The sequence below is a fragment of the Helianthus annuus genome, chromosome 9 (assembly GCF_002127325.2).
Source record: "Helianthus annuus cultivar XRQ/B chromosome 9, HanXRQr2.0-SUNRISE, whole genome shotgun sequence".
Classification (NCBI taxonomy): Eukaryota; Viridiplantae; Streptophyta; class Magnoliopsida; order Asterales; family Asteraceae; genus Helianthus; species Helianthus annuus.
The window spans coordinates 51,988,574-52,008,784 of NC_035441.2; the positions used below are offsets into that span (position 1 = coordinate 51,988,574).

General features: G+C 38.2%; 1 protein-coding gene, 1 long non-coding RNA gene and 1 other non-coding gene across 3 annotated transcripts; 2 read left to right on the plus strand and 1 right to left on the minus strand.

Annotated features, from left to right (window-relative positions):
* Positions 1 to 11: 11 nt before the first annotated feature.
* LOC118481888 lies at positions 12 to 1,583 on the plus strand. Its single transcript, XR_004866239.1, has 3 exons — positions 12 to 146; positions 216 to 282; positions 1,290 to 1,583. It is a non-coding gene; the product is annotated as an uncharacterized LOC118481888 (long non-coding RNA).
* A 730-nt stretch (positions 1,584 to 2,313) lies between these two features.
* Positions 2,314 to 8,021, minus strand: LOC110877614 (methyl-CpG-binding domain-containing protein 2). The gene is made up of 8 exons (XM_022125772.2): positions 7,752 to 8,021; positions 6,068 to 6,113; positions 5,892 to 5,972; positions 5,147 to 5,806; positions 4,989 to 5,042; positions 4,751 to 4,899; positions 3,182 to 3,232; positions 2,314 to 2,810 (listed from the first exon to the last, which is right to left on the minus strand). Exons 4-8 carry the CDS (start codon positions 5,782 to 5,784, stop codon positions 2,680 to 2,682), a joined length of 1,023 nt encoding a protein of 340 aa, XP_021981464.1. The 5' UTR covers positions 5,785 to 5,806; positions 5,892 to 5,972; positions 6,068 to 6,113; positions 7,752 to 8,021; the 3' UTR covers positions 2,314 to 2,679.
* An 11,169-nt stretch (positions 8,022 to 19,190) lies between these two features.
* On the plus strand, positions 19,191 to 19,297 carry LOC118482427. Its single transcript, XR_004868466.1, has one exon. It is a non-coding gene; the product is annotated as a small nucleolar RNA R71 (small nucleolar RNA).
* The last annotated feature ends 914 nt before the right edge of the window (positions 19,298 to 20,211 follow it).

Below are 20,211 nucleotides of genomic sequence, written 5' to 3' on the forward strand. Positions count from 1 at the left end.
AAGTTAGCTCCTCTTAGACTTTCTAACTTGTACAGATCCTTGGGTGCCTCTAGAGTACTGTCTTCCAGGTCATGGGCGTAGCATAGTGGGGGCCGAGGGGGAGAGGGGGCGCCCGACCCCCCTAACTTTTCGCTCAGTAGTGTCCGGTATGTAGTTTTCGTATATAATTTTTTAGGTATATACGTTTTTGACCCCCCGGTTTTATAATGTTTTAGGTATAATTTTAGGTTCGGTGACTTTCGACCCCCTTGTCGGAAATCTCAAACTTCGCCACTGTACGAGGTAATCTTTTCTAAATGTTGTAAACCACAAATGCTTGTTGATATAGCCATCTAGGCTCAAGCTTTGTTGAAGCACATATAACCAAAGAAATAAGATTCTCAATATTTCCAATACATGATTTGATTCTTAGGGTTGAGATCCTGTACAAACAGTGCTAATTATAAGAACCGTAAGAACAGATCTGAACCATTGATAATTAAAATCAAGGGTTGATATTGATTATAAATAAAACCCTTATAATTAAAAATTACTACTAAGAAATTAGGGGTAATTTTGTAAAATTGCTAGTCATTTGACCATTTTCCATTAAATACAAATTCCACCAAGGTTTTTTAAACTAAAATAACTTTTATATACTTTATTATTTTTTTTAAAAAAATATACCATAAAATCAAGTATTTTTTTATCTTTAATATGAGTACCATATTGCTATACCTTTTTTGTATTTATAAAAGTGATTTTTAAAAAAGTTAACAAAAAGTGTTTATAATTGTGCTGATAATGTACTGATTATGTGTTAATTACAAAATAATACAAACAAACATCAAAAGTAGATATAATCAGCACATCTGGTGTGCTGATAATGTAGAACGATTGAGGATGTTGTGCTAATGTCGTTTATGTTGATAATGGAGAACGATTGAGGACGATGTGCTGATAATGAAGAACAATTAAGGATGTTATGCTAATTATATAGTGTTGTGCTGATTATATTTTTTGTAATTATTTTTAATTAGTTATAAATAAATATGGTCAAAAGGTCTAAATTACCCCTAAACTAATTTTTTATTAATGGACACTTGTCAATTATGTGTTGGTTCTTACGGTTCTTACAAACTTAAGTGTTTGTATTTGATCTCATTCCTTGATTCTTAACCTCGTATTTGTAAACGATAAATTGGTTTATTTTTTATCCATGCTTTTAAGTAAGTATACATAACAATATCTCGTGTTATCATCAATGTACGTAACAAACTATTTATTCCCATCTGTTGCAACCGATGTAGAGTTAAAGCCAACTTACCACGGATGCAAGTTGCTGTTGTGAGCAAGACTGCGTAACTTCCTAATGATCAAGACTGCGTACTAATGCTACTTGCTACCACCAAAGTAGTTGTCATTGTGTCGCATTCAAGTCGTTGTCAAGGTATACTCTAATAACGTCATCAAAGGTACAAAAGGAAGGCTTTTAATGGATATCATATGCGATTGATGAGCGATTAACCATGGAAAATACTGAGAGCGATTAAAGAGAGTCTTCTAAGTATTTGCAATATTTTGTAATTGTTTTCTGTATTGTGTTAGAGATAGAATCGTTCCAATTATCGATTGATTTTCATTACTTCTATAATCATACAAAGCATGATAATCAATTGAAGTTTAGTAATTCTATGCTTGTTTTTATTCATTCTTCACTTGAATCAAACACTAAACTAACCTTAATAGTTCTTCTGTTGCTTAATAGATATAACTGAATTAGGGGTTGTTTGTTTAGCTCTTAATGAGGCTCTTAATGGTTCAACACTCTTACTGGTTCAGCACTTAATGATTCAGATTGTTTGTTTCGCAAGCAGATGTCTAAATGGTTCAGACATTTGCCTCTGAATGATTAAGCAGTATACTGAGTCTGAATGGTTAAGACCTCTTTTACAACAATTTGCCAGTTTGTTGCTTACCACGTCTAGAGTGCGCTCCAAAGCGTTAAATCATTAATTACCATCATTTAAACTCAAAACAAATGGTCTAATAACACACATTATTAAAACATACTAGTGATTAGTCTCACTTCACACATATGTTGATTAGACTCATAAAACACATTCATCACTTAAATTAAAGACACACTAGTGTGTTACCTCACTATTCAACCAGAACACGACACCTACTTGTTTAGCTAAACGTCTCATTCTTATACGCTAACATAGACATGTTTACCAAGTTAGTTAAACGTCAAGGCACGTTCTACACGGTTAAACATAGACATGTTTACCAACACAACAATACAAATGACATGACACGTTTACACCACCATGTTTTCGAGACATTTTGCATACTTGATTGCCATTTGTATACATCATCTCTATAACTACGATCGTTGTAAGGTTTCCATCTTTCCATACCAGACTACAATTTAGTACGCAAGAAATAACTTTTTTAAATTGAACAAAAGAAAACAGACCAGACTGGACCAGACCGGCTAGGTAAGACTGCCGGTTCACCTTCAGATCAAAAGCGCAGTCCTAACATAGAACTGCTTACACATAGAACCAAGACCGGACCTTCAGACCTGGTCCGTTTTGCACATCTTTACAACGTCATACCAACACACTGCAGCAGTCTAACGGGTTGCATCAACAACATACTAAACAAAAGATACCATCTTTCTACAACCCCTTTTCATAAACAATTGATATCATATATTTTCGCCTTCTTCGCAGCCCTGTTCACAGGATCAAGCTCTGGTGTCTTTAAATATGCAGGCATACCATCTTGGTTCTCCATTGGTCCCGCCCATGATAAGGGTTCGGCTACAACAACACGCGCAAACCATATTTATGTCAAGTGACGAACCTTAAAAAGCAGTGGCAAATCGGCGGGTTGGGTATTGGCCAATGTTTTCCGAACCGGATCGGACGTCGAACCAAACGTAAGAACCAAGAACCGGATGATATCGTAAATACTATACAAATATATAGGGTAAATTTGATTTTTTAATAAAAATCCGGTTCAACCGGCCGCTTCGACTCAAAATGGGTCTGATCACCGGTCAGACCCCCGGTTCACGGTCCAACCCATTGAAATCAAACATAACCCGAAACGATCCATTGACAAGTATATGGATCAAAACTGCCACCTCTAAATGAAAAACACATTTATGTAACTGAGAATCGAGTAATACCAAGCTGCACGTTCATCTTCTGTTCCGGACCTGCCCATTGCACCGGTACAACTGCAAAATATTTTATCATCTTGTCAAATGGATGGGTAACGCGGAAAACGAATATTGGGTAATACGTAATCATCCGGTATACTGTTGTTATAGAAAAAATGTTATACAAAATAACCAAATAGGTGTATTATTTACAAGAATACCTAAAAAGAACAACAAGGTAACATGCTTTTACGCTGCTTTTATACATGTTTAAGAATTACCATAGATATTTTAAAGAGTAAAGTACACGGATGGTCCCTATGGTTTACCAATATTTTGGATTTAGTCCCTAGCTTTTCAAAAATACATGGATGGTTCTTGTGGTTTGCAATTTGTAACGCTCTTGGTTTTAAAATGCGCGCATAATGTGCGATGCGCCCAATGCACTGATGAGAGCACATCGCCACAGCTGATGCGTTGCGTTTACGTGATGCGAGAATATTGCGCGCATTTCGCATAATGCGCTCGGATGCACGCAACATTGTTTCTTATGTTTTTTTTTCCAGATTTTATGAATTGTGTTTGGTTTTTTCAATAATTAATATCTTAGTATGCTTGATTTGAACCAAGAAGCACACCTCTTATCTTCTTATTACTTCATTTGTTTTACTTTAAGGATGTTTTTTTTTATAAGTTCATATGTATGAATAATTTTTTAATATTTTTTTATAAGGAGTGCATCAGAAACATGATGTGGTCGCTTCACGCATCAGATTTTTGGACCAAATGCATCAGAGCGCAGCACACAATTTAAAACCAAGGTAACACATAGGGCTCATTTAATTTTTGAACGAACATGAACAAGATATTCCGTTCGGTTAGTTAATGAACGAACACGAACAGATGTCTCGTTTGTTCAATTACGTTCGTGAAGGTTCGGTAATGTGTTCGTGAACGTCCGTTCATGTTCGTTTGTTTACACTATTTATTAAAGATTTTCTAGCATTTATTTATTTTATCTGAACTTTTATATGCTTTAATATCTCATTACCCAAACAAATAACATAGGACACCCTATCTCCACCTTATTTATGCATCGCTGCACTTTCCTTCTCATTATTCACATCGAAAAATACTATCGACTTTCATTCAACGATTAGGGCATTAGGTCTAACGCCGCTCCCTCTCACCATCCACCTCTAGTCATCGTCGTCTTCGCCGATTTTATCTATGTTCGTGAACTGTTTGTGAACACATTCCTTTCCTTAATGAACAAACATGGACATAAACTCTCGTTCGGCAAGTGTTCATGAACCGTTTGGGAACACATTATATCCTTAACGAACGAACACGAACAAGACCTTGTTCATGTTCGTTCGATTCGTTTATGGCCCTAGTAACGCATTTAGTCCCCAACTTTTTTCCAAAAGTACATGGATGGTCCCTGTGGTTTGTACTTTATAACGCATTTAGTTCGTAACTTGGACCTGCTAAAACCTTTAGATTTGTTGGTTGGGGACTAAATACGTTACAAAGTGCAAACCACAGCGACCATCCGTGTACTTTACTCTATTTTAAAACAATACTACAAAATACCTAGTGGTGGTTCAAGATATCCTGGTGAAGTGGTTGCCGCCGTTTTAGAACGTTTTCTCACATAGTTCTCCTTTAATGGTCTCGGGATTTGAAAAGAAAACCGCGCTAATCCGATCCCTTGTGAATGTTCGGGGTGATCCTTCAAATATCTGCTCATAAGAAATATTTAGGAACTATTTCAACTTGTAACATGAACGCAACATCGTAAAGAGTAAGTAAAGATTGAGCAAAAACATACTTGACGACATCGGGAAGTGAACGAAGTTTCTCGCCTGTTGGTGATGCATAATATCTACAAACCATAACAATCCACAAAACATAGTAATATTAATAATTTAATAAGGATATATCACAAAGATGGAAACTTTTTTAAAGAAACCGAAAAAAGATTCATACACATCAGCGAATTTCGAGCTGCCTTCACGTCTAAGCCTCAAAAGCCGCTTCCACCCGGGCGGTGGTTGTGCAATGTTGGGTTTATCGATAGCCCATATTCGGGTCCCGTCTTGCTCAATATCAGTCGGATCATCACACGAAACAACACGATTCCATTGATGGGTTGTTTCACACGTAAACGGTTGTTCAGTGATGTGTTCGCGGATCACTTCGTATTTCTCTTGGTCCGGGATTAATCTCCATTTCAAACAATTCGCGCATTGGACGGTGAACGCACCGACCTCAGGCGGTGATTTAGAAGACAACAAGGGTTTATCCGACTTCGGTTTCTTTACGGTTTTGACCGGCTCGGAAACATTTAGAGAGTGATCGTAAAGCACGATTTGTTTTTGGGAATCGTCACATAAAGGGGTATCGGTATCTTTATCTTCATCGTCTGTGCTGTATTCGGATAAAGAAGCGTCTAAAACATTTTCATCGGTTTCTTTTTCATCAGTGTGTGAAGGTACACTAGGTCCATCAGGGGCAGTCTGGTCTTTTTGTGAAGTTTCGTGATTAATGTTAACGTCAGGCAGCGCAATCTCGGGTCTTTTACCTCCCATTTTGATGGTGATTTTGGGAGAACGAGACTGCTGCATTGCTACAAATTTGAAATTTTCCCTGATGCATGCATGACAAACATTAAAAAGTTGACCAAACATTGACCACAATCAAGACAAAAAAAAACACGATAGATGTTGCCTACCTCTTTTAGGCTGGAAAACTGTAAAAAGTTAAACTTTGTCCGGTTTATGTCACACCTTGAGCTCCATGATTGCTTATTAATCTAAACCGTTCAATAAAATAAAACGTTTAATCTCTAAGAGGTCGACCGACACTAAATGTGACTACTATAATGAAAAGAGAGGCGTAAACGTTTACCTGTTTATGTGCCAGCAAAACACATAAAAAGCGTCATGGGTTAGAGCTGAAAATTGATGAAAAAAGGAGAATAATCTAAGAAGTGATTTATAACCATAAACATAATTTATAGTTTGAAGATTGAAAGTCACATGAAGAACTATTATGCCCGACGTAAAATAGATATAGAGAAAAAATTGACTAGCTTCGTCATCACAGATTAATATAAGGCTGCTAAACTATTTAAAGAAACAAATCCATATATTTACATCTATTTATGAAACCAAATTCATAATCACAATTTGAGACAGCGAACCTTTAAAAGAGCAATAAAACAATTTCTAGATCACAATGCTCATACGTATAGATTCATGTTAGATATGTATCGAAGTTTCAGAATTGACGAAATCTGCTAGCAAAACGACAAAAAACGTATACAAACATTATCAAGGTACAAATAACCGAATCAACACATAAACTTAATAGTTATAGTTCGAAGATTGGAAGTCACATGAAGAACCATTATGCCCGACATAAAACTAGACAAATGAGGTTGCTAAACAATATAAAGAAAGGAATCCATATATTTCCATCTTTTTGGCTGCACGTGGAACATGTAAAATACATGCAATTTGCCTTGCCTCAACCAATCAAAAGCACATTCGAAATCACAAACTTTAGAGAGTAAATCTTAGAAGAGAAATAAAATAATGTATAGATTCATGTTAGATACGTATCAAAGTTTCAAAAATCGCTAGCAAAACAACTAAAACCAAACCCATAATTCCATAAACCGGATAACTTTCAAATGTGCTTAAGCCAAGAAACAAGTCTACATACACAAACCTTAGAAGAGTGATTAAATAATGTACAGACTCATGTTCGACATGTATCAAAATTTCAAGTCCGATCGCAAAACGACTAAAACCCTACCAATAAATTGGATTACTTTTAAATGTGGTTAAGCCAAGAAACAAGTCCTATATACACAAACCCAAAATCACAAATAAACTTGAAAAATCAATAAACCCTACCCAGAAACACAATCAAACACTACAAAAAACATTTAAAAAAAACAAGAAACATTTTCAAATAATCAACAAAAGATGCATACTAAATTTCATGCAACTCGATCGAATTCGGGGCGAAACTAGTAAATCAAATCAATTCAACAAATACTTGCTCTATCCCTCCTACAACAATAACAGATTACCCTACAACAAATTAATAAACCAAACAAAAAAATTAAAAAACAAGTGGCTGCTTTATCCCTCTTACAACAATAACAGATTTAAAAACCATACAACAAATTAATAAAATCAAACCAAAAAAATAATAAAAAAATGGCTGCTTCAACAATAACAGATTTAAGAACCATACAACAAATTGATGAAATCAAACAGAAAAAGGTTTTTTTTTTTTTAATTTTAAAAAATAAAAAAGAATGCTTATACACAACAAATTACACCAGATCGATATCAAAATCTCAAAAAACACTTGCAAAAATTACTAAACCCTAGAACTAACCTTCGATCAAAAAACTGTCATCACGCAGCTGAAAACCCCCAAAATTTAACAAAATTAAACAACAAGAACCCTAAATTTAACCTAAACACAAACAATCGACGATAAATTCATACAAAAAACAGTCAATTTACATCTGATTTGACGAAATTAGATAACTTTCAGCAAAATAAGTACTTACAGAAGAGTAAAACAGAAGATCTGAGCTGCCGATTGAGATTTGAGGCGTTCGATTATCACAAAGATGATAAGATCGGTGGTTTTATGGAGTGTGTATGTGATTGTATGTGTATGGGGGGTTAAAAAGGGGGATTTGCATGCAATTTGTGATTTATGAACGCATTTTAGCAAGAAAAGGTGTGAAATTTTGTGAATTTGGGTGAGAAAATGTTTTGAAGGATGTTTTTATGGATGTTGCTCATGTTATTATCCCTATGGGAGTGTTCACATTACCTATTTATTAAAAAGAGGATTCAGTGAACAGTAAACAAAATTGAATTAATATACAGTAATAAAAATAGAATTAAAGGAATAGTCATATCACTAAGGAATTAGCTGGTATCGGGTATCGGTATCAAATTTATCAAACCGGGTGTATTTTCGGTACCGATTCGGCACCGGTATTCATCGGTTTTTACCCTCAAATGCCGGTGACGTACCAGTACCGGTACCGAGCCGTACCGTACCGTACCAGGTATATTCGGTACCGGTACCCATTTTTGGGGATTTGGGTAACGGTATTTTCCGTACCGGTTGGTACCGAGCTCATCAAATCATGTAGCAACGTAGCAATGAAAGTAATTGCACCATTTAGATTAGTTTTCATACACACAGTAAGTAAACTGTATTTCGTTTGAATGAGATTTTATATACACAACAACTTATTTTGCATTATTTTTGTCTTTTTCTGTAATGAATGAATTTTAGCATGTAAAATTAACTTAGATATTTAGATTATTGATAAGCAAATCGTATCAAATCCTGTAATCAAATCGGTATCGTATCGGTACCAAATTTACTATACCAAATCATTTTTGGTACCAATTTGGTGCCCACCTTTTGGCGTTTTCAAAATCGTTACTTTCGGTTCGACACTGGTCTAGCACCATACCTGTATTTATTGATTTTTACCTTCAAATACCATACCGTATTGTACCGAGCATTTTCGGTGCCGGTACCTAATTTCAATGATTTTCCGGATCGGTACTTTCGGTACCGTTACCGGTACCGAGCTCGTCCATATGTTAACGTGTTAGCACCGTAATAACTGAACCGAAAACAACCGACTTTCCAACGTGTAGAACGTGTGGGTCCTATTATTATATATTAGGTTATTTAAAAGCGCTTTTTTTAGGACGGAGTGACTATCCTTTTCACGACATTTTTATTTATGTTTTGATATTCGGTATGTGTTTACCGTTACTGACACGCGTTTTGCAATCATTGTGTCCTCGCCGCAATGTAGGACGTGTGGGTCCTATTATTATATATTAGGTTATTTAAAATCGTTTTTTAGGACGGAGTGACTATCCTCTTCACGATATTTTTATTTATGTTTTGATATTTGGTATCTACTTGCCGTTACTAACACGCGTTTTGCAGTCATTAGGTCCCCGCCGCAACGCGCGAGCGGAAAATCAACTAGTTAAATTCATATTGTAATATTACATGTAAATATAATATAACATGATAAAATAATAAATAATGTAATATAATATATAACATGATATAATAATATAGTGTAATATGGTATAATATAATTTCACTAATGCTATTTTTTTAAGGTGTGTATGATGGAAATTTGGTTAGTAACACTTGGTTTTATTACTATAGGGATACAGTATCGACACTTACTGTATCAACTGAAATGGTAAACAAGTTAAACCGTGCTATGCTACAAAAATAGCGATACATGTTTTGTAGAAGTCGCAAAACCATAAAAACGTGCATTAGTACTGGTATCGGTTTGATTCGGTTCGTCACAGAAACTTGTATGTTACTAGTGATGGGATTTGTATACTTGTTTTAAACTTGTAACTAAATAGTGGAAGGGTGTATACGAACAGATCCAAACTAGACTTTAGATCACGCACTAGAAGTCCATATACAAAATCAAATAAAAATAAATAATTACATCATAGGGTGTTAAAAGATTCATACCTTATGTAGAACACAATTAATCAAGTTGAAACACCTTGAGATCAATGAACCGAGGCAACGATGATAGTCGGTTAGCCGACGATGACGTGGTGCAGAGAAAGAGAAAGAGATAGACAAGGAAGATGTGACAACCCGAACTTTTGAGGTTAGTAATGTTTAAATCCGGTGATCTCAACTCCTTGACGTTTATTATTATTACATGTCCCGTGCTCGTATGTTTCGGCAAACGTACATTTATAGTATTGGGCCACACCGTAGTGTTATTTGCTTGAGTGGGCTGCCTCTATACCCTTGAGCCCATTACCTCGGTTCAACAAGTAAACCGACCCACACTCACATACTTTATGTTTGCTTAACGGTATTGGATCTGATTAAATGTTAAGCCAAAAACCAAACTCCTCTTTAAACTAATTCCCTAGGTTTCCTACTCCCATTGGTATAAGGAATAGAACCGGCCCACCTTGTAACAACCGGCCCACTTGTGTTTTGTCAGCATTATATCTAATTGAACGTGCCATAATATCAATATATCTTGTTGCAACAAACCCCTACCCTCATCCATCTCCTTCGCGAGGCAGTAGAAACCCTACCCCCTCTCCCTGATCGCACAATCTCAGCAGCGGAACCCCCCCTCCCGTGTGTGTGTTAATCATCTATACCTTCTCGTTCGTTTATCCGGTTAGTATAATCGTTCCTGTTTCATCTACGTATATATATATATATGTTGCGTGATGTCGGTATGCACAAGTAATCAAAGTGTGATTTCCTGTTTTGATGTATGCTTTCGTTGATCGTTAGTGGTTTAGGTTGCTATATATGTGTACATCTTGTAGGTGATATCAGAACTTTGTATTCGTATGCATGACGGTCACGTAATCAGTTAGAATAATAGCAACCGATGGTTATGATGTTTTGTGTGGAAACTGTTAGTGTATGATTGCTTGACATAACTTTCTTGTTATATTAAATTGTATGATCATATGTTATTTCGGGTAATTGTGTTCTTGTATGCTAGACCGGATGGATGACATAGTTATGTATGTTTAGTTAATCGACAAACTATTACAACATGACAATGGAATCTGGAATGTCCGATGGGGAATGGGATTTACAGGTTATGCATGGGTTAGTGGGTATTATTTAAATTCAACAAAGAACTAGTAGTGGACATCTTAGTCAATGTTGATTCAAATAAGGTTAAAAGGTCCAATAGAATTTAAGGTTAATGGTTTGATAAAATTGAATAGCCATGACAATCGAAAATGGCGGCCATATGATCATTGATGTTGCCGGTGACAGTTTCTACTAATATGTGAATTTAATTAAGGTGAATTGAGTTTATGATAGTTCAGTAATAATTCGGTCCAATAATATTAAGACTAGTATTATGGTTGTCGGCCATTATATGATAAATTAGATGCTAACATAATATATGGTGATTATTGGTCTATATTATATAATGGTAGGGTCATGCGGCAATTGTCTGATGTGGTGCATCTCAATGGTTTGGTATTGTGTTATGACTTTAAGTGGTAGCATGTTAGGCACAGTATGATCATAATCATGAATTGGTAATTTGTTATTTGATTCTGAATTGTTCTAATCTAGTAAGGAATCCTGATGGATTTTAATTAACGGGCCGCACACAAATAGTTAGGAATTGGGCCGCATAAGGTATGGTCTTGATAAATGGCATCATGGACTAAATAATAAGAGTGGGCCACATAGTAAACGTTATATATGTTCCGGACTTTACTGTACACGTGATTTGGGCCTTAGGCCTGCCGGGTCATAACAGTTCACCGGGCCCGAGTTGTTGGGCCATACACTTGTAAACGAACCACATGATTAACTGGGCCTCATGTTTTGGGGACGTACATGGTTGATGTGTTATTATGCAATATACTTAGAAATGCCAATACTTGTATACGTGTGCACTATGTGATGAATAAACGTGGAATATTACATGTTGTGTTCGTATGCAAACTGATTGTCGTGTGTAACTATCCTAGGGCTTGGTTGATCACATTGTTAAACGGGTAATTAATTCTACCGAGCAAACCACATGTGAGTTCATCTCTCTTGAGCATGCGTCCCGGTGGTTGGGACAGTCAGTGGGTATCCAAGGGAGGGATAAGTCTTTTGGGTAAAAACGGAATGTTGGATAATATACTCTTCATATCACCTTTAAAGTCCCTCCGTGTTGTTTGGTTACCGGGAAGGTAACATGGTGTTAGTTAGTAGCGCTACTTAGGTTTGGCAACCTCACCCCGTTCCTGGGAGGACGGGTGTTGAACTAATGACCTAGTCATGACCAATGCTTTGATAGGAGCATTGGAGAAAGGGCAATATAATCAGAAGCCGTCTTGTATTGGGGTATTATCAACATTGTTTTCAACATACTTTCGAAATTAAATTCAGTGGATTAACTAATCACTTGGTAATTAACGTTTTCGTAAAACTATGAACTCACCAGCGTTGTCTGATACACTTGTTGCATGCTCGCAGGTCGTTAGGTATCTTGGAATTGGGGAACTTGATGTCTGGAGTAGCTGGTGTGGTCATGGGTCGACAGGAAGGATTTATGTGACTGATTTCTTGATACTATACTTTGGTTTTGAAACAGTTTAATTTCGTTTACTATTCGCTTCCGCTGAACTTATTGATTTTCGTTTAAAACTTGTTGAAGATGTTTTTATTAATAATGGGGATTTTATTTATAACTTGTATGGGTTCAATGTAATTGGTGGCTCGTTATTGGTATGTCACACGCCTAACAGGGACACTCCCTATGTGGTAATTTGGGGGTGTGACAGTTTGGTATCAGAGCCACTGGTTATAGTGAACTTGGTTTTAAAACGTTTTCATAAAACCAGACTATAACCGAACAGGACCGAAATCGACCATGACACTCAGCTCCAGACTGCAAGGTTCGTTTCTCATTTACGATTGCATAGTATATCTAGTGTACACTTATGTATGACATTGCACTTGAATGCACACTTGGCACAACAGCATGAGCCCTTACATTACCAACCCCTGTTATGTGAACTGCTAGTGTGACACTTCCCTTCGACTATTGTGATTCTCGATCCTATAGAACCTTTCGCTTGCTATTTGAACGTGGGGGGAACCTTTTAGTGCAAGTTAAGAGGCACTGAGATAAGCATGCAAATCGTCTTATTATTATGGGTGCACACATAATAATAACGCGAGGTGCATGCAAGTCCCCGTGAGGCTTAACGAGCGTGGGAAGGGTTCTGCCCTATTGTGTGTAAACTTGGTAGTTTGTAGATTTCAATGTGATACTCGACTTTTACCTCATTTCGACCCTTAAGATTGTTCCCTTCTTTTATATAGAACCATGAGTGGGCGTGGAGGAGGCCGAGGTGGTGGACGTGGTCACATTGCTATGACCCAGGCCGAATTAACCGACTTGATCAACACTCGTGTAGCTGAAGCCCTAGCGGCTTACCAGGCTGGTACGATATGTGCCAATTACTTTCTATCCTTGTGTCGTATACTCGAATCTTACCTGTGCGTCTTACTTCCTTCGTTTTAGGTCAACCTGCGAATCAAATCCATCCACCCGCTTGTACGTACAAGATGTTCATGGATTGTAAACCACAGACCTTCAGCGGGACTGAAGGGGCTGTGGGACTCTTGTGTTGGTTCGAGAAGGCTGAATCAGTATTTGCTATGTGCAACTGTCCCGTGGGGGACCGTGTGAAGTATGCTACAGGCACCTTGGAGGATGGCGCCTTAACTTGGTGGAATGCCCAAGTACAAATGTTGGGTATTGAGATGGCGAATGCCACTACCTGGGATGATTTCAAGGAGTTGATGCGAGAGGAGTATTGTCCTCGTGATGAGATTCAGAAACTGGAGAACGAGTTCTACAACCTGAAAATGGAGGGGTCTGAGATTGAAGCATACACTAGGAGGTCTAATGATTTAGCAACTTTGTGCCCTAACATGTCTCGACCCCCACCTCGGCGAATTGAGTTGTATCTCAAGGGCTTAGCACCAGCTGTTAAGGGGTACGTGACTGCTGCAAACCTAGACAATCTGCCCCGAATCGTCCGTTTGGCACATAAGATTACTGACCAGGAGGTCGAACGTGGCAACCTGCCGCCACGCGTTTCTGCTACCACCTCGACTGCTACAGCTACAACACCTGCTAGTGATCACAAGCGAAAATGGAACGATACTGACAAAGCAACCAGTGCCAGCCAATCTCAAAAAAGGGCAGACAACAGCACCCACCGTAGTTTCAGCCAGTCGTCTTCTGTGAACCAGAATCAGAGCAACAATTCAAATCAGGGTTCTTACGCGGGAAAGTTACCAAAGTGTGATAAGTGCATGTTTCACCATCGCGGGCCGTGCACCCGGTATGTCATAGGTGCAACAAGGTGGGTCATATGGCTAAAGATTGCAGGGTCTGGCTTCCAAAGCAGCCGCAGCAACAGGAGAGGCAACAGTCTCAACAGAACCAGGGAAATCAAAAGGGGTGCTTTCAGTGTGGTGATGAGGGTCACTTTAAGAGGGATTGCCCTCAGCTTAATCAGAATGCTGGCAACAACAACAATACTGGGAGCGGCAACAATGGGAACAATGGTGGGAACGGAGCACGTGGAAGAGTATTTACTATTGGCGCTGGGGGAGACTCGCAATGATGGCAATGTTGAGGTCGGTACGTCTTCTTTGAATGATCTTTTTTTCTGCCTCTGTTTTATTTGACTCTTGTTTCGATTGGAGTTTTGTGCCTTAGGGTCCAGTCGTCAGTTAGGACTGACTCCCACCTTTCTTGTGAATGAGCATGTAGTAGAATTAACTGATATTAAATCGATAGAAGCTTCTCATGCTCTTTTTGGTTGTAAACTTGCTCTCGTGGGTTAAGTGTTCGACATTGACCTACTTCCCAATACTCTTGTAAGTTTTGACATGGTCGTTGACATGGACTTGGTTATCTATGTATCAAGCAGAAAATTCTCTGCAAAAAGAAAATCGTGCGTTCCCTCCCCCCAGTGGGGAATCCTTATCAGTTTAAGATCATAGTAGTGGTGCCATTGTTGGCATCATCTCAGCCATGAACGCCCAAAAGTGTCCACGAAAGGGCTGCCCTGCTATTCTAGCTCCCGTCACCGATTCGCAACCTGGAGAAAGGAAGATCGAGGATCTTCCAGCTGTTCGAGAATTGTCTGACGTGTCTTCTGAAGAGTTATCTGGTTTACTTCCATATCGTTAGGTGGGATTTCAGAATTGACCTTATGCAAATCCTGATTTCCTTCTGGGATACAGTAATCCCTTGGGTTCGCTGGATACTATCACAGATTCATCATGGGATTTTCAAAGACTGCGTAACTACAACCTCCTTAGCACAGCTGGGAGCTGTGAATTCTTGGGAAACAAAGTCGCGGAACGATTTCCTTCTGTTACCTCTGAATTTGAAGACCCGATTGTTCAAATGGTGGGACCAACTTTCGATATCCTTGGCAAATTTCGGGACGAAATCCCCTTTCAAGTTGGGGATGATGTGGCACCCAACTGACCTAGCAATCCTGTTTTTACAATTTGGTTTACGTGGCGTCTATGCAGTTATCTGGATGCTTAGTGATTGCGTGTAATGCTTGATTATTATGTGTGATTATTATTTGTGTAGTATTACATATAGTTAAGTAGAGTTTCTATCGCTTCACTCTTCTGTGCTTACTTGTCAAATTTCGGGACGAAATTTCTTTCAAGTTGGGGATGATGTGACAACCCGAACTTTTGAGGTCAGTAATGTTTAAATCCGGTGATCTCAACTCCTTGACGTTTATTATTATTACATGTCCCGTGCTCGTATGTTTCGGCAAACGTACATTTATAGTATTGGGCCACACCGTAGTGTTATTTGCTTGAGTGGGCTGCCTCTATACCCTTGAGCCCATTACCTCGGTTCAACAAGTAAACCGACCCACACTCACATACTTTATGTTTGCTTAACGGTATTGGATCTGATTAAATGTTAAGCCAAAAACCAAACTCCTCTTTAAACTAATTCCCTAGGTTTCCTACTCCCATTGGTATAAGGAATAGAACCGGCCCACCTTGTAACAACCGGCCCACTTGTGTTTTGTCAGCATTATATCTAATTGAACGTGCCATAATATCAATATATCTTGTTGCAACAAACCCCTACCCTCATCCATCTCCTTCGCGAGGCAGTAGAAACCCTACCCCCTCTCCCTGATCGCACAATCTCAGCAGCGGAACCCCCCCTCCCGTGTGTGTGTTAATCATCTATACCTTCTCGTTCGTTTATCCGGTTAGTATAATCGTTCCTGTTTCATCTACGTATATATATATGTTGCGTGATGTCGGTATGCACAAGTAATCAAAGTGTGATTTCCTGTTTTGATGTATGCTTTCGTTGATCGTTAGTGGTTTAGGTTGCTATATATGTGTACATCTTGTAGGTGATATCAGAACTTTGTATTCGTATGCATGACGGTCACGTAATCAGTTAGAATAATAGCAACCGATGGTTATGATGTTTTGTGTGGAAACTGTTAGTGTATGATTGCTTGACATAACTTTCTTGTTATATTAAATTGTATGATCATATGTTATTTCGGGTAATTGTGTTCTTGTATGCTAGACCGGATGGATGACATAGTTATGTATGTTTAGTTAATCGACAAACTATTACAACATGACAATGGAATCTGGAATGTCCGATGGGGAATGGGATTTACAGGTTATGCATGGGTTAGTGGGTATTATTTAAATTCAACAAAGAACTAGTAGTGGACATCTTAGTCAATGTTGATTCAAATAAGGTTAAAAGGTCCAATAGAATTTAAGGTTAATGGTTTGATAAAATTGAATAGCCATGACAATCGAAAATGGCGGCCATATGATCATTGATGTTGCCGGTGACAGTTTCTACTAATATGTGAATTTAATTAAGGTGAATTGAGTTTATGATAGTTCAGTAATAATTCGGTCCAATAATATTAAGACTAGTATTATGGTTGTCGGCCACTATATGATAAATTAGATGCTAACATAATATATGGTGATTATTGGTCTATATTATATAATGGTAGGGTCATGCGGCAATTGTCTGATGTGGTGCATCTCAATGGTTTGGTATTGTGTTATGACTTTAAGTGGTAGCATGTTAGGCACAGTATGATCATAATCATGAATTGGTAATTTGTTATTTGATTCTGAATTGTTCTAATCTAGTAAGGAATCCTGATGGATTTTAATTAACGGGCCGCACACAAATAGTTAGGAATTGGGCCGCATAAGGTATGGTCTTGATAAATGGCATCATGGACTAAATAATAAGAGTGGGCCACATAGTAAACGTTATATATGTTCCGGACTTTACTGTACACGTGATTTGGGCCTTAGGCCTGCCGGGTCATAACAGTTCACCGGGCCCGAGTTGTTGGGCCATACACTTGTAAACGAACCACATGATTAACTGGGCCTCATGTTTTGGGGACGTACATGGTTGATGTGTTATTATGCAATATACTTAGAAATGCCAATACTTGTATACGTGTGCACTATGTGATGAATAAACGTGGAATATTACATGTTGTGTTCGTATGCAAACTGATTGTCGTGTGTAACTATCCTAGGGCTTGGTTGATCACATTGTTAAACGGGTAATTAATTCTACCGAGCAAACCACATGTGAGTTCATCTCTCTTGAGCATGCGTCCCGGTGGTTGGGACAGTCAGTGGGTATCCAAGGGAGGGATAAGTCTTTTGGGTAAAAACGGAATGTTGGATAATATACTCTTCATATCACCTTTAAAGTCCCTCCGTGTTGTTTGGTTACCGGGAAGGTAACATGGTGTTAGTTAGTAGCGCTACTTAGGTTTGGCAACCTCACCCCGTTCCTGGGAGGACGGGTGTTGAACTAATGACCTAGTCATGACCAATGCTTTGATAGGAGCATTGGAGAAAGGGCAATATAATCAGAAGCCGTCTTGTATTGGGGTATTATCAACATTGTTTTCAACATACTTTCGAAATTAAATTCAGTGGATTAACTAATCACTTGGTAATTAACGTTTTCGTAAAACTATGAACTCACCAGCGTTGTCTGATACACTTGTTGCATGCTCGCAGGTCGTTAGGTATCTTGGAATTGGGGAACTTGATGTCTGGAGTAGCTGGTGTGGTCATGGGTCGACAGGAAGGATTTATGTGACTGATTTCTTGATACTATACTTTGGTTTTGAAACAGTTTAATTTCGTTTACTATTCGCTTCCGCTGAACTTATTGATTTTCGTTTAAAACTTGTTGAAGATGTTTTTATTAATAATGGGGATTTTATTTATAACTTGTATGGGTTCAATGTAATTGGTGGCTCGTTATTGGTATGTCACACGCCTAACAGGGACACTCCCTATGTGGTAATTTGGGGGTGTGACAGAAAAAGTCTGGTGTAATTTTTCAACTAACCCTAAGTTTTTATTTATAAGGTTCTCTGGCTTTAAGATCAAATTAAGATTTTGAATTTAAATTTGATAACTATCATAAAAATAATAGTTTAATTTGAATTCCATAATTATTTATTTGATTGATAATTTAGTTAAAATTATCAACAACTTGATAGTTAAACAAATAAATAATTCCTTTAATTATATTAACAACTAGGTTTTTATCTCATGTCTTAAACATGTTGAATAAAGAAAAATTAAATAGTTAGTAATGAAGGTTTAAGATGTATAAAACGATATTCATGTGACGTTTTTCAAATGTCCGGATAAATTTCACGTTGTATATGATCAAAATGACTGATTTCTAAAATTCGATTCCAATTGTTGAAATTGATCTGAGTTTTTCTTTTCGGTGTCAGAGATGAGGCGAGATACAGTATCTTCAAGCCTTTCTCGTCCACCTTGTTGTTGAGAGAAATTTTGAGACTCATTTCTTGGTTGTTGAAAGTTTGTTCGTTGGTTTAGATTTTGTTGGTTACTACCATTGTCGGGTTCTCTCCAACCAAGGTTAGGGTGGTTACGCCATCCTTGGTTGTAGGTACCGGTTGGGGGACCCGACGGCCTAGGTCTATTATCAATGTAGTTTACCGATTCTGTTTAATTATCTACTTCTTTCATACAACTCCAATTTTCATGTGGCCCACCACACCTCTCACAAGCCATAACCGAGGTCGTTTTTGCCATCTCTAGCTTTTTGATTTTTGAAGAAAGGGCCTCGATTTGAGCTTGTAAAGAAGTGCTTTCGTCAACCTTATGGGCGCCCGGGGCAATAGATTTATTGCCTCGGGGATTGTGCCACTGAAAATTAGTTTGAGCAATTTCCTCAATTTGATTATATATTTCATTTGGGCGACGATTACCTAAAAGTCCCCCGGAGCTAGAGTCAAGTGTTTGTCTTGTGTGTGGCAACAACCCATTATAGAAAGTGGATACTTGTTGCCATACCGCAAGACCGTGATGAGGACACTTTCTTAGTAGCTCCTTGAACCTTTCCCAAGTTTCATATAATGATTCCCCATCCTCTTGTGAATATGTATTAATTTCAGTCATTAATTTAGCCGTTTTAGCAGGAGAGAAATACTTATATAGAAACTTTTGGGCCAGTTCATCCCAGGTGTTTACCGAGCCAACTGGGAGGGTATTGAGCCAAATTAGTAATATGTAGATGGGGATCCTCGTCCGCAAGCTAATGGAAGGTTGCGGAGTTTTGAAGCATTTGTATCAAATGTGGCCGAAGTTCGAAGTGTTGGCTTCGACATTCGGTGCATTGATAGCGGCGCCGAGATTACATACGGTGGGTCATAGGTAATCCATGAGAGTACGTTGGTCCGCCATTAGAAGTGGGTCCCTCGAAACTTTCTCTTGGTTTTTAGCTTTAAGTCTTCTTCTTAGAAAGCGTTCGGGTTCGTCTAGGGGTTCTTTTATGTCTCTACTAGAACTGGAGCTCATACACTACGTGGAAAGTTCAGATGTGGCGCCTGGGTTCCAAGTCCTGCAATAAAAATAAAAAAAAGAACGTTGGTCAGAAGCTTCACCACGGCCCCGTGTTCAGATGAACACGGCCCGTGGTCGGAGATACAATGATTGTTTTCCGGATCCCTGTTACTGGGAGTTCGACACGGACCCGTGTTGCACCGACACGACCCTGTGCTCAACTCTCTGTAACTCGGAAAATAAAAACTGCCAGTAAAGATGCTGGGCACGGCCCGTGTCCGACCAGGCATGACCCGTGCTGAGCTCTGCAGAAACTGAAAATCTAAGAAAAATCCTAAAAAAAACAGAAAAAAAAACGATTAGGCCGTTGATTCCTAACTTTCTTAAAATCCTTGTGTCCCCGGCAACGGCGCCAAAAACTTGATGCGTGTGAAGTGTCGTATAGTTTTTAATGTATATTTTAAGCCCTTTAACACTTTTTAGCCAAGTTTTAAATTTATAAAACACGATATTTACTAACACTAAACACACATATG

Excerpts from the sequence above, each read along its gene's own strand:
- LOC110877614 (XM_022125772.2), bottom strand. The coding sequence starts at position 5,784 with ATGCAGCAGTCTCGTTCTCCCAAAATCACCATCAAAATGGGAGGTAAA. Across the intron at positions 4,900-4,988 it reads TCACTTCCCGATGTCGTCAA|ATATTTGAAGGATCACCCCG; the intron begins GTATGTTTTTGC and ends TCTTATGAGCAG. Across the intron at positions 2,811-3,181 it reads GAAGATGAACGTGCAGCTTG|CCGAACCCTTATCATGGGCG; the intron begins GTATTACTCGAT and ends GTGTTGTTGTAG.